The sequence below is a fragment of the Octopus sinensis genome, linkage group LG4 (genome assembly GCF_006345805.1).
Source record: "Octopus sinensis linkage group LG4, ASM634580v1, whole genome shotgun sequence".
NCBI classification, from domain to species: domain Eukaryota; kingdom Metazoa; phylum Mollusca; class Cephalopoda; order Octopoda; family Octopodidae; genus Octopus; species Octopus sinensis.
Genome location: NC_043000.1, coordinates 24,198,364 through 24,211,669, shown reverse-complemented (window position 1 = coordinate 24,211,669; position 13,306 = coordinate 24,198,364). Strand labels below are relative to the sequence as shown.

Here is a 13,306-nt window from a genome sequence, read left to right as displayed (position 1 = left end):
AAACAATGAAGGGACACTGTTTTAAAAGAAAGAATTTTTAAAATCCATGTCTTGTAAATGTTGGTATCTCTACCCCTCTCTCTCTCTCACACACATGCATGCACACACACACGCACACTCATCATGTCTTTGGAACAGCAACAACCATAAAAATGATTTTTTTTCTTTTTTGTAACTTTCTGTCATTTTATCTTATTCTACATTCTGAAACTTATGTAACTCTCATTAAAAGAAAAAAAAAAAATCTTACCCCACTCTTCCCTCCTTCATTGTACTTTTCACAATGAAGGAAAAGTCATACACCGCAAGTAGATGTGTGAAAAATGAAATTTGAATTTTGAAAAAATGTATCTATAAAGCAACATTTTCAGTCATTTATTTAAACTTTCTCTGCTAACTCATCAAATTCCATTACTTGAAATAGCTGGGTTTTGAGATTTAAATTTAGTAATTTTCTAACATTTTAATTCTTGTGTATAAGGGGCCCACCAAACTTGGTTTAAATCCAGTCCTGATTGTGATGGTATGAATGTAATAATGGATAAGGCGGTGAGCTGGCAGAAACGTTAGCACAGCGGGTGAAATGCTTAGCGGTATTTCGTTTGCCATTACGTTCTGAGTTCAAATCCCGCTGAGGTCGACTTTGCCTTTCATCCTTTCGGGGTCAATAAATTAAGTACAAGTTACGCACTGGGGTCGATATAATCGACTTAATCTGTTAGTCTGTCCTTGTTCGTCCCCTCTGTGTTTAGCACCTTGAGGGTAGTAAAGAAATAGGTATGAATGTAATAATGGATGGCATTGAACTGAGTGAAAACAGTGGAAGATAGCCATGGAAGAGTACATGCCAAAAACGAAGACAAATAAAGAGTTTGAATAACAGGATTTCAGCTCCTTGGATGAAACGTTAAAGCAGGAGTTAGACCAACAGATGTGAAAATGATAATGACCATGATGGATTATGACAGGTTGACTGTATTTTCCTTTTGTAAGTAAAACAGAACAAGTGATAACATAGACATGACAACCAAAAGAAAAAAGAAACATGCCCTTGTACCTAGAAGTAATTAATATTAACTGAGGCATAGATATGACTCATCATTAATTTATCTCTACTTCACTTCACATGCCAAATACAAAATAGCATCAGGTTTTTTTTTAGTCTTTTGTTTCTAGTTGTTGATTTTAATTTTTTTTTTTGATAAGATAGTTGCTGTGAATTTCTTTTATGAGTTCTTCCTTTTGTCTTTTCTTATTATCATTTCTATTTCAACAAACTTTCCATTACATAAATTAAGCAGTTACATGACCCAGAATTTAGTTAATAGAATTTAGCACAGCAAGGTGGCAAGCTGGCAGAAACGTTAGGACGCCGGATGAAATGCTTAGCGGTATTTCGTCTGCCGCTATGTTCTGAGTACAAATTCCGTCGAGATCGACTTTGCTTTTCATCCTTTCGGGGTCAATAAATTAAGTACCAGTTATGCACTGGGGTTGATATAATCAACTTAATTCGTTTGTCCTCTCTGTGTTTAGCCCCTTGTGGGTAGTAAAGAAATAGGTATTTCGTCTGTCATTACGTTCCGAATTCAAAGTCTGCCAAAGTCGACTTTGCCTTTCATCCTTTCAGGGTCGATAAATTAAGTACCAGTTACGCACTGGGGTCGATGTAATCGACTTAATCCGTTTGTCTGTCCTTGTTTGACCTCTCCGTGTTTAGCCCCTTGTGGGCAATAAAGAAATATAAAGAAATAAGAATTAAGCACAGCAATAAAATTTGTCCTATTTTACAAATATTCATATACACGGCTATACGGTTAAAAAGTTCCCAGCTGTGTAGTTTTGGATTCAGCCCCACACAACACACTGGGCAAGTGTCTTAGATCCAGGCCGACCAAAACCTTGTAACTGGATTAGGTTGACAGAAACTTAGAAAACCCATCGTGTGTGTTTCCCTCATGTTCACTGGTTTGTAAACGATGGTCTCCTGTTGGTATCAAAGGATATCCAAGCGTCCTCACAGGTCTTTAACATGTTGCGCGATCTTTGTAAACAAAAGTATCCTTAACCCTTTAGTGTTTGCATTATTCTGCCAAAATTAATCCTTTTTTATTCACATTGCTTTGAACTAATCATGCATTATCTTGTAGCTATGAGATCGTGATGAGGTAGCTGTTAATTTTTAAAACGATATTGTAGGGCTGGTGTGAGAGACCAGATCTGGCCAGTTTGAACATAAAACAGGTAGAATACTTCTGGTCGGATATGGCCGGTTTACATGCTAAAGGGTTAAAAAGCTTTGTTTGTTTCCAGTTTCCTGCAAAAAATATGTCCAGGTTGTTAGCTTTCAACAAACTGAAAGATTATTATCTCACTTGGAGATATGTGGGGTTGGCAACAGAAAGGGCATCCAGTCATAGAAAAATTGCCTCAAGATACTCTTGCCTGATCCATGCAAGCATGGAAAAGTAGGCATTAAAACGATGATGATGATAGTGAGGCATGCACATAAAAAGCACCCTTCAAACTTTAGGCCTCACGGAGATAGTGACAAATGACCGAGACCTATAGCAATTTACCATGGTTGAGATCTGCCATGCCAAGTAAGATCACAGCTGTGGCCAATGCCAGTGATTTGTAACTGGCACCTGTGCTGGCAGCACATAGAAATCACTTGCTATACTCTTGGAGTGGTTGGCATTAGGAAGGACATCCAGCTGTAGAAACCACACCAAATCAGATTGGAACCTGGTGCAACTCCCCAGCTTGCCAGCTCCTGTCAAACCGTCCAACCCATGCCAGCATGGAAAACAGACGTTAAATGATGGTGATGTTTGTACATATAGAGTGTCTGCTTGTTGTTTGTTTTAGATCTAGAAACAAAAAATTGTTTAAAAATCGATTGTATAAGAGAAACAACATATGATTGTTTTGACGAATACAATCCCAGACAAAATGAAAAGCAAAGTTGACCTTAGCAACAATTGAGATGAGCAAAACTTAACATATCTCAGACATTTAGTGTCAGAATCTCTCCTGAGACTAATTAGGAAACAACATATGGTCAAGGTTTATTTTTAGCTTAGCTTTTTTTCAATATCAGAATAAGTTTTCAAAAATACACAAACATTATATTTCTGTTAGTCTGGTGACCCAAATATTAAGTTTTGTGCATTGTTTTAGTAAGCTAGAAAAAAAAAACTAAACTTGCAATTATGATAAGCTTCAGTGGTCTTTGGAACAATTGTTCATCAAAGCATTTAACAATCCTTATGATTGTTTTAAAATCCACTTTTCCATGTTTGCATGGGTTGGACGAAATTTGATGAGGAAGATTTTCTATGGCCTGATGCTCTTTTTGTTGCCAAACATCAGCCATTTCTGAGCAAAGTAATATTTCCCGTGATTGAACAGGTTTTCAACAAAGGCTGGAAACAAATGACACTACTTGTATAACGGTGACATTAGTTTACAACTATAGAGTGATGTAAAGACAAGGAGATGCGGACACATAAGCACATGCTAAGTGTGCATGTCCATGCATGCAGACAAGGCTGAGAACTTAGCTTTCCAACCACATGGATTCAAGTCCAACCCTACAGCGAGACACCTTGGACAAGGGTCTACTACTATAGCCCTGGACTGACCAAAGCTGTCTCAGTAGATTTGGTAGGCAGAAACTGAAGCCCATTGTATGTACGCATGTGTAAGCAGGCATGTATGTATAAAAATTTTTTTAAATGAATTTCTGGTCTTCTCAACTTCTGCTGTGCCACTGGTTTATAGCTGATCACAAAGAAAATGTGTTCAATACTGTGCAACACTTAATCTACAAATTCATGCAACTTCTTGGAATCTCAGAATGTTTGCAGAGACTGAGCTTTAAGTTCCTGCCTCATTCAGCCATGAACTGATTTCCACCATGCACGCATGCGTGTGCATTTGTATGTATGTCATTGTTCAGTTTTATTTCAAGATTTCTTGCCAATAGTGAAAGAACCGGTTTGTAACCTAGATCCAAGGCTCCTTCATTAGAATTTCAGCATCAACAAGAGGGTATGTTTGTTTGCATGTGTGCATATATGCAGATTTGTATGTTTTGTTTTATATATGTATTCTCATACATATAGTTGCATATCTAGACATGCTCATATATACTTAAATGATGAACTTCTAGAAAGTTTTACGATTTTTACAGTTCCAGTGATGGATTGAATCTGCAGTCTTTGAATTAGCTTTATCCTTTCTGGTTTTGAGAAGCCTAATTTCTCAAGATTTAGGCAGTGTGTTACATATCCCAGGGACCCAATTACAGCTATAAACATGAACTTGTAACCTGGATAGAGAAACTACAGATTTTTCAATAGTTTGGGATAGGTATTCTTTTTTACATTGATCTTCAGCTTCATGTTAACATTCACTGGGCAGCTAATTTCCACAACTGTGCACAGTTTCTCTTCTCCGTCCCAAATCATTATATCAGGTCTGTTGTGCTTAGATTTTACTGAGGTCTTCACTGGAACATTCCACCAGCACTCCTTCTTATTATGAGTGGCTATGGCTTCTACCATATTGTGGGTTCTTATTTCTTTGTCCTTGGGGTTATCCTTCCTATGGATTTTATTATTGAGTGTCCTAGCTACAACATCATGTCTCATCGGTAGATAATACTGTGATGACATTTTCAGACAACTGCTTATGGTGTGTGTGTGTGTTGGTTTTTCCTTGTTTTGACATCTTTTGATTGTTGTAAATGAATGTCATATATTTCCAATATTCTACGAAAACTGGCCACGGGGAAATATTGCCTTGCATGGAAACCAGTAAGGTGTGGCAACAGGAAGGTCATACGACTGTAAGAAAATTTGTTTCAATAAACTGTCTGACCCATGCAAGCATAGAAAAGTGGACGTTAAACACACACACATGACTGTGTGGTTAAGAAGTTTGCTTCCCAACCACATGGTTCCAGATTCAGCCCCACTGCATGGCACCTTGGGCAAGTGTCTTCTACTACATCTTCAGGCTGACCAAAGTCTTTTGAGTGGATTTGATAGGCGGAACCTGAAATATATATATATATATATAATTTTTCTATCGTCTTGGCTTAACAGCCCTCACCATCTGTTTTTACAGCCCTGTTCTTGTTACCAAATTGTATTTACTTTGCTTTGTGGGAAGGACTGTTTCAATGAAGTCACGTATTGTCTTTACCTTCAAAACATGGTATAGATGAAACAGGGACAACTGAAGAAGGGGAATATTCTTTATGTTGCATGTCTCGTTTTTCTGTTTCTTTTTTTCGTTTTCTATGTTTTTGTTCTTATGTTTTCATTTCTCATTGTGTTCAACATTTTTTTTAATGTCCTGTACCCATATATACATGTATATATACATATGTAGATATGTAAATATATGTATGTATATATGCATATATTTATATATTATTTATATTATATTATATATTATATATATATATATATATATATTATATATATATATATACGGTCATTCCTCGATAAACGAGTAAATTTGTTCCTGGAGATCGCTCGTAAAAGCGAAAACTCGTGAAACAGAGCGATGAAATGTTATGCTCTGTGTGTGTGTGTATGTAACGTCCACTTTTATATGTATCACACACACGTTTCTCCCTTTTCCATCTGCTATATATATACACTCGTAAGGCTTTGTTGATCAAGGAGTTATAGCAGAAGACACTTTCCTAAGATGTCACTCAGTGGGGCTGAACCCGATTCGAAGGGAAACTTCTGGTTAATATAGGGCGTAACAAATATCAGATATTTGTTACGCCCTATATTAACCAAACTTCTTAACCACGCCATATAATGGAAATTAAGATAATGAAAACAATTATTCTCCCAAATTTTTACAATTTTACCCCTCACTACTTCTGAACCATTTCCCTTCCCCATTGAAAACAAAAGGAAGGCAACTTTATTTTTTTCTCCAAAAAATTCATCTCAAAGTATTCTTTGATTTTTTGTTGGGTTTTTTTTTGTAACTTGTTTTGATTAATTAATTAGCTTAAAAAGGCTGTCTGTAGTATCAATGGACTTAAAACTAATTCTGATAATAATAGGTCAAAAATAATAACCTAAATTTCTTGTGTTTAATTACGAAAGATTTTAGCGCACTGCTGGAAACTCTTTCTAATACTAATAACGAAAATAACCTAAGTAGAAGAAAAAAAACGAGGACGAAAGAATGATAGACAGACAAAAATAAAAGATGAAAGGAAAATGGAAACAAAGTACACACTAATTTAAAAACTAAAGATATAATGGAGTTATAATGAATGAGTGAAGAGTAATTTGGTGTCATTTACCTGATAAGAAATTTAACGAACAACCTCTCCGTCTCAAAGTTAAGTCTATAATGTTTTACAGGTTTAGTTGTACGATTTGTCTCCCTTCTTAATGATTGTTCAGTGGTATTTTATGGCGGTGAGCTGGCAGAAACGTTAGCACGCCGGGCGAAATGCGTAGCCGTATTTCGACTGCCGTTACGTTGTAAGTTCAAATTCCGCCGAGGTAGACTTTGCCTTTCATCCTTTCGGGGTCGATAAATTAAGTACCGGTTACGCACTGGGGTCGATGTAATCGACTTAAGACCTATGTCTGTCCTTGTTTGTCCCCTCTATGTTTAGCCCCTTGTGGGCAATAAATAAATAGGTATTTCGTCTGCCGTTACGTTCTGAGTTCAAATTCCGCTGAGGTCGACTTTGCATTTCATCCTTTCGGGGTCGATAAATAAAGTACCAGTTACGCACTGGGATTGATATAATCGACTTAATCCGTTTATCTGTCCTTGTTTGTCCCCTGTGTGTTTAGCCCCTTGTGGGTAGTAAAGAAATAGGTATTTCTTCCGGCTCTTTACCTTACGGTTTAGGCCTAGAGATCGACTTCGCTTTTTATCTTTTTAGGGATCGCTAAAAATAAGGTACCACTCAAGTAGTGGGGGCAATGTAATCAACTTGTGCCGCTCCCTCAAAACTGTTAGCTTCATGCCAATATTTGAAACTGTATTTATATTCAGAACCCACCTCCACCAAAAAATGGAATCAACTCATTTTTTTTATATCTGTATCAGCAAATAACTCAATAAAAAATAATATCATTTACAGGCGAAGGTAAAAAAAAAAAAAAAGGAAAACCCGGTGTTTAGGGTTAGGGCTAGGGGTTAGGGTTTTTGTTACGCCGAAAACGGGTGATGTGCATATTCTTTACCTACGCCCATTTACAAAAGTAAATAAGAAAACGGAGGTCTGGTCAAGATAAAAAAATAAATAAATATATAAATTCTCTTAATTGATTGTAGGTGGTGTGTGTGCAGTGAACATGATGTACTTACGATTAAGCGAGGCCTGACACCAAGCTGTTTTGCCCAATCGGTCTAGGTTTGCGTAAATGCTCGTCTCTATCTCTTTCCTGTTTTCTTTCTTCCATCCACGCTTGCTCCCCTTCAGTAGGCAACATCTTGTTTTCAACATGGACTACTTCCAACAGAGAGATTGATGAAGCTCTGCTACAGTAGAGAGAGAGCTGGGTTTGTCAGTTCCTGAAACAGCTGAAGAAAGACGGAAGCAAAGAATATGGGACCATCTGCGCTCAGGTGCTACCTTCAACTCTCTCTCTTTGATGAATCCGATCAATTTTCAAGGTGTCGCCAACTTTCTGTAAGTGCGAAATTCTCGGAGGACTGGGTTGATGCCCTGCCTGTGGCCAATATTGGTGGATAAGCTCCGCATCCCATTACACTCAGTACCCCACGTCTGTGAGAAACTGAGTGCAATGGAGATGCGCTGTGGTAGGCTCTCGACTCCACAGGCCTTCGTGGTTTGTCTTGTCGCCTAAATGCTGGTAGTTTCGCTTGTCACACCGAGCAAACCAAATCATTAAGCGGGCCCTGGGATCTATTCCATCTCAATCACAGATTTTTTTTAATTAATTTTTTTTAACTAGATCTGGGCCGTGGCTCGGGTTAACATCTCCTCAGTTCTGGAGCTGGCGGAATTATTCAGAAGTGAGTGGGGAAAATCAGATGATCTTACCCTTCCTACCTGGGTACGAAGTAGGTCCCTCATCCGGGACACCAGAATCTGTGTCTCCTTTGCACCCTCCCACATCCTGGATGCGCCAGTAAATAGGAGGGTCACCGGCCTGGTTTTGCACACAATGTTAATGTTTTCAATACTATGTTCTACAGTTCAAATTCCGCCGAGGTCCACTTTGGCGTTCATCCTTTCGGAATTGAATAAGTACCAGTTACGCACTGGGCTTGATGTAATCGACTTAATCCCTATTTCCTTGTTTGTCCCCTCTATGTTTATCCCTCTGTGGGCAACAGAGAAATAAAATAGTTGCAACTTAACAGCTGCAGGAAAGACACCCTCCTAAGGTTTCCTTTTTCCTTTAATGATCCCAAATTTATGAGGTTGACCATCATTTGCATCTCTAACACTTAACTGAGCCTCTTTTTATATTAGGGTTTTACTATGGATTCCACAGTATTTACGTTCGAATATGAGTTTGCTACAAAAAATAATAAATAAGCTACACTGTGTCAAAATTTAGTTGTGTCAAAATTTAGTTGTGTCAAGTTTATCAAAATATAGAACTATAACTTACATGCTCCCCCCCCCCCAGCATTCTGTTAGGTTTACTGATCACGAAATAACAAAGGAGCCTTTTACATAGTCGGGTGAGCCAGTTTGGCTGCTGCTGTACAGGGGCTCAAAACCCACACTATACCAGTGAGTGTACCCAAGTTTGATGTATAACAGAGGCAGCGTGCTTGCTTGCTCTATATTTTCTATAGTTAAGTTATTTTGGCTCAAAAAGCAAAAAGCAAGGCCATGTAGGGGGACATGGAGTTATGTACAGGGTGGTGTTCATGCAAAGAGTTCAGGCCATTTGTGTTCAAGGGAGACTTTGAACCGAGCGGTCGTCGGCATCTTCACTATTTCGTCCGGCAGCTTATTCCACGGATCTGCAACCCGGACGGAGAAAGCCCCTCTCCTTCGATTGAGATGAAATCGTCGCAGATAGAGCTTTTCAGAGTGACCCCGCAGCCGACGCTCTGGAGCAGGAGTGAAGAACAGCTCTTTCGAGAGGTTACACTTTCCGCTTATAATGTTATGAGCAAGAATGAGATCACCACGGCGTCGTCGTTTTTCTAGAGAATAACGGTCGAGCGTCTTCAGCCTTTCTTCACAAGACAAATGCTTGAGACCAAGAACCATGCGGGTAGCCAGCTTCTGGACTCTTTCGAGATAATGTATGTCTTTGAGGAGATCAGGAGGAGAGGCTTGAATCCCGTACTCCAATATGGGTCTCACCAGTGTGACATAGAGCGGTAGGAATATGGCTGCTGTGAGCATTCCGAATGACAGTCGAATCAGAAAAAGAACTCCGCGTGTTTTGTTGGCAGCATGGACGCACTGGGCCGAAGGCGAAAAGGAAGAATCCACCAAGATACTCAGGTCCTTTACCTGGTCGGTCCTCTCCAGCAGCAGACGACCCGGCTCGAAATCAAGTTGAGTTGCAGGAGAAGAGCCAACAGGCAGATGACAGCACGTTCAGACACAGGTCCCATTCGTTAGACCATCTCCAAACTTGGTGGAGGCATCGATGATGATCATCTATATCACCGCGAGGAGCGACCAGTTTGACATCATCGGCAAATAGAAGGGTATGTTGCGTGAGGTCGTCGGGCAAGTCATTTATGAAGACTAAGAACAATAAGGGCCAAGCACTGAACCTTGAGGCACGCCACTGCTCGCACTGGAGACGTCGGACAGCGAACCATTAACTTGGACTTAGAAGGAGCGATCTGAGAGGAAGGCACCAACCCATCGTACAATATCCGGATGGAAACTATATGCCTGAAGCTTGACAAGTAATAGGCGGTGGTTTACCGAGTCAAAAGCTTTGGCAAAGTCCAATAAAACGATGTCAACAGCATCACCATCATCGAGGATACGCGTCGCCAATTCTTCCATTACCAGTAAGTTAGTCAAGCATGATCTCTTCGGCACGAAGCCGTGTTGGGAATCAGAGATAGAGGCTGTGTTTTGGAGGTGGAGCAACATACTTTTCTTAAGGATGGTTCCGAACATCTTGCTGATTATTGAAGTAAGGGAAACCGGTCGGTAGTTAAGCGGGTCTTCGCGGCTCCCTTTCTTGAAAATTGGGCAGATTATCGCTGTTCTCCAGTCCGCAGGTATAACACCCGTCGCCAATGACATATTGAATAGAAGTGTTAAAGGCTCGCAGATGACCGGAGCCAACGCTTTGATAACCTGTGGGCGTATGCCGTCAGGACCGTGACCCTTGTTGACATCGAGGCCTTGAATAACGCGTTCGACTTCGTCCCGCGTCATGACCAATCTAAGCATTGGACGTACCGATCTATCAAATGGAGGACGTTCACGACCATCATCTTGTCTGAAAATAGTTGAAAAGGCCTCGGCAAATAACTGACTCTGTTGATAAGGGTCCTCAATCGATACGCCTGTTGAGTCTACCAACGTTGCAATTTGGTTGTTCAAGCGGCAATTCCGTTGGACATGGGCAAAGAAGGTTTTTGGATTGCGACTCAAAATTTTGGATTTCCCTCAAAATAAATTAAGGACTTACAAACCTACAGTTTTGGACAAACACCTTCTATATTCACTGACTTCTTTTTTATTTTTTTTTACACCTTTTACGATTTTCTTATTTACTTTTGCAAATTTGCTTCTTTTTCAAGGAACTTAATCTTCTTTAAAATTTTGATAATATTCTCAAATTAACCTTAGATGTGTCTTCAAACATAAAAAAAGTAGTTTAGTAAAATTGCCTTTACCCTTAGCATATTCTTCTTGCTCTTTCAAGTAAGGGACCGGTTCAAATCCTCATATTTTTCACGCTGAGATATAAACAATTTACTTTTTACTGTTTTGATATGGTCATTAGAGACACAAGATTTGCTTCAACACACAAATTCACATCAGGAGTAAATACGAAAATGAAATATAAACAATTTAATTTTCAACTTGAATTACATTAACATCGTTTCACTAGGTTAAGAAACAAATTGTTCTCATCGTACAGTTTCAAAATTATATCGGTTAGTTACATCAACTAAGAATCTTTAATTTTTTTTAAATCCTTCCTACCATAGGCAGAAGGCCTGAAATTTTGGGGAAGGGTTAAGTCGATTACACTGACCCCAGTGCTCAACTGGTACTTATTTTATCAACCCCTAAAAGGAATGCAAAGCAAAATCGACCAGGGCGGAATTTGAGCTCAGAACATAAAGACGGACGAAATGCCGCAAAGGATTTTATTCGGCACGCTAACTATTCTGTTTCTTTATTAGCCACAAGGGCCCAAAATAGAGGGGGCACAGGACACCACAGAGAGGACAATACATAAAACGAATATGAATGAAATGATTATATAACAATGAGGTTATGAATGGCTGCATGCGCCCCTCATCACATGCAGTACCATTAATATTTTTAACAGTCCATTTTATCATGTATTTACATAACAATTATCGTATTACATACCATTGCAAGTATTTGAACCGTTATATACATTCTCTACAATTGTTCTTCTATTTTTCGATATTTTTTTAAACATAAACACTTTACTCTTTCTTTTTTTCCTCCTTTTTCTTTTTCTGTCAATTTAACATACTTATTTTCATTTTAATAGTACTTCATCAATGGTTCAATTTCTATTAAATCCACTACTGGTGGCAACTCTTTCAATTCCACCCTTACTCCTGGTGGGTCAATACTATATCCACACATTTCTTACAGTTTCTTTCGGCACGCTAACTATTCTGCAAGCTCGCCACCAAATAGCCAAATATTCTTTTCTACTCTAGGCACAAGGCCCGAAATTTTTGGAGAGGGGATGAAAGGATAAAAAGGCAAAGTCGACCTCGGCGGAATTTGAACTCAGAACGAAGCGATGTGCGAAATACCGCAAAATCGTTAGCATGCTGAGCATTTCACCCAGCGTGCTAACGATTCTGCCAGCTCGCCGCAATAATAATAATCCTTTCTTCTATAGGCACAAGGCCTGAAATTTGGGAGGGGGATTCCGAAAGGATGAAAGGCAAAGTCGACCACGGCGGAATTTGAACTCAGAACGTAGCGGCAGACGAAATACCGCTGAGCATTTCACCCGGCGTGCTAACGATTCTGCCAGCTCGCCGCCTTAATAATTATGATTTCTTTTAAATAATGATAATTTATTAACCACAAGATTTTACATTAAGAAGAAAAAAAATAATAATAATAAACAATAATAAATAATAACATACCGTTATCTGAAGGCTACAAGACAGCGAAAAGTGTAGATTTTAGGAGCAATATAGAAGGGAAAAGTAACCAAAAGCGTGGACACAAGGCCTACTTTTCTTCCGTTCCAGTTCAATTCTGAAGATTTTAGTCGTCTAAACTCATTAATTCCAAATGTAATTATTTATGTCCATTAAAGAAAGTAAAGTACCTTTCTGGTGCACTGAGTCAGCACACTCATTTACTCCTGTAATTAAGAAAGTCTTGATTCTCGAATCACAGCCAAAAGTTAATTGATTATAAACAGTATAGTGCTAACCTTGGGCCAACATTGAAAAATGACGCAACTGGCAAATATATTGGTTTGAAATGTTGGCATAAGGCCTGCAATTTCGGGAGGGATAAGTCGATTACATCGACACCAGGGCATAACTGGTACTTACTTTGTCGACCCCACGAAAGGATGAAAAGCAAAGTCGACTTCGGCGGAATTCGAAGTCAAAATGTACAGACGAACAAAATGTCACTAAACATTTTTTCCGGCGTGCTAACGTCTCCGCTGGTTCAACACCTTAATAATGTATTAAAAGCTGTGTTTGCAATTTGTTTTCTAAGTCATTATGAATAATAATTACTATGGGGCGGAGGTAAAAAATACGTACACCACCCGTTTTCGGCGTAGCAAAAATCCTAGCTCCACTAAACACCGGATGTACGTATTCTTTACTTTCGTCTTACTATGGTATTAATACAGGACAGTCCGTATTTAAAAGATGGTAATTCTCTAATCTGGCGGTGACCTGCAGTCATACTTTCTTCAGTAGCAACCTGTTGAAATCATCATCAGTTCCAGACTTTGCTACTTGACAGGTCAAAGGAATGCCAGCTGACAGAGAACTAGCTGTGCGCCAATAGTTTTCTTTTTGAACCTTTGGCAATGGAAATGTCTGGTATTCTGGAGTCCAAAACAACTCCCTAAACAGTTCTATA

The 13,306-nt window shown here is 39.0% G+C and overlaps 1 protein-coding gene across 7 annotated transcripts in view; it reads right to left on the bottom strand.

The window, feature by feature from the left end:
• Positions 1-13,306, bottom strand: part of LOC115211131 (deaminated glutathione amidase) — a 69,049-nt gene that overhangs the window by 46,465 nt on the left and 9,278 nt on the right. The window contains exon 1 of one of the 7 annotated variants that reach the window (XM_036501928.1): positions 12,340-12,472. The exons of 2 other annotated variants lie outside the window; for them this stretch is intronic. Coding sequence is in view for 1 of the 5 variants with exons in the window: in XM_036501927.1 (XP_036357820.1) it covers positions 251-270 (20 nt within the window). In the remaining 4 variants the exon portion in view is untranslated. Of the gene's footprint in view, positions 1-250; positions 286-6,346; positions 6,400-7,371; positions 7,395-10,866; positions 10,889-12,339; positions 12,473-13,306 lie in introns of those variants that run through there. 4 more of the 7 variants (XM_036501929.1, XM_036501930.1, XM_029780076.2 and 1 more) reach the window with 4 other exon arrangements.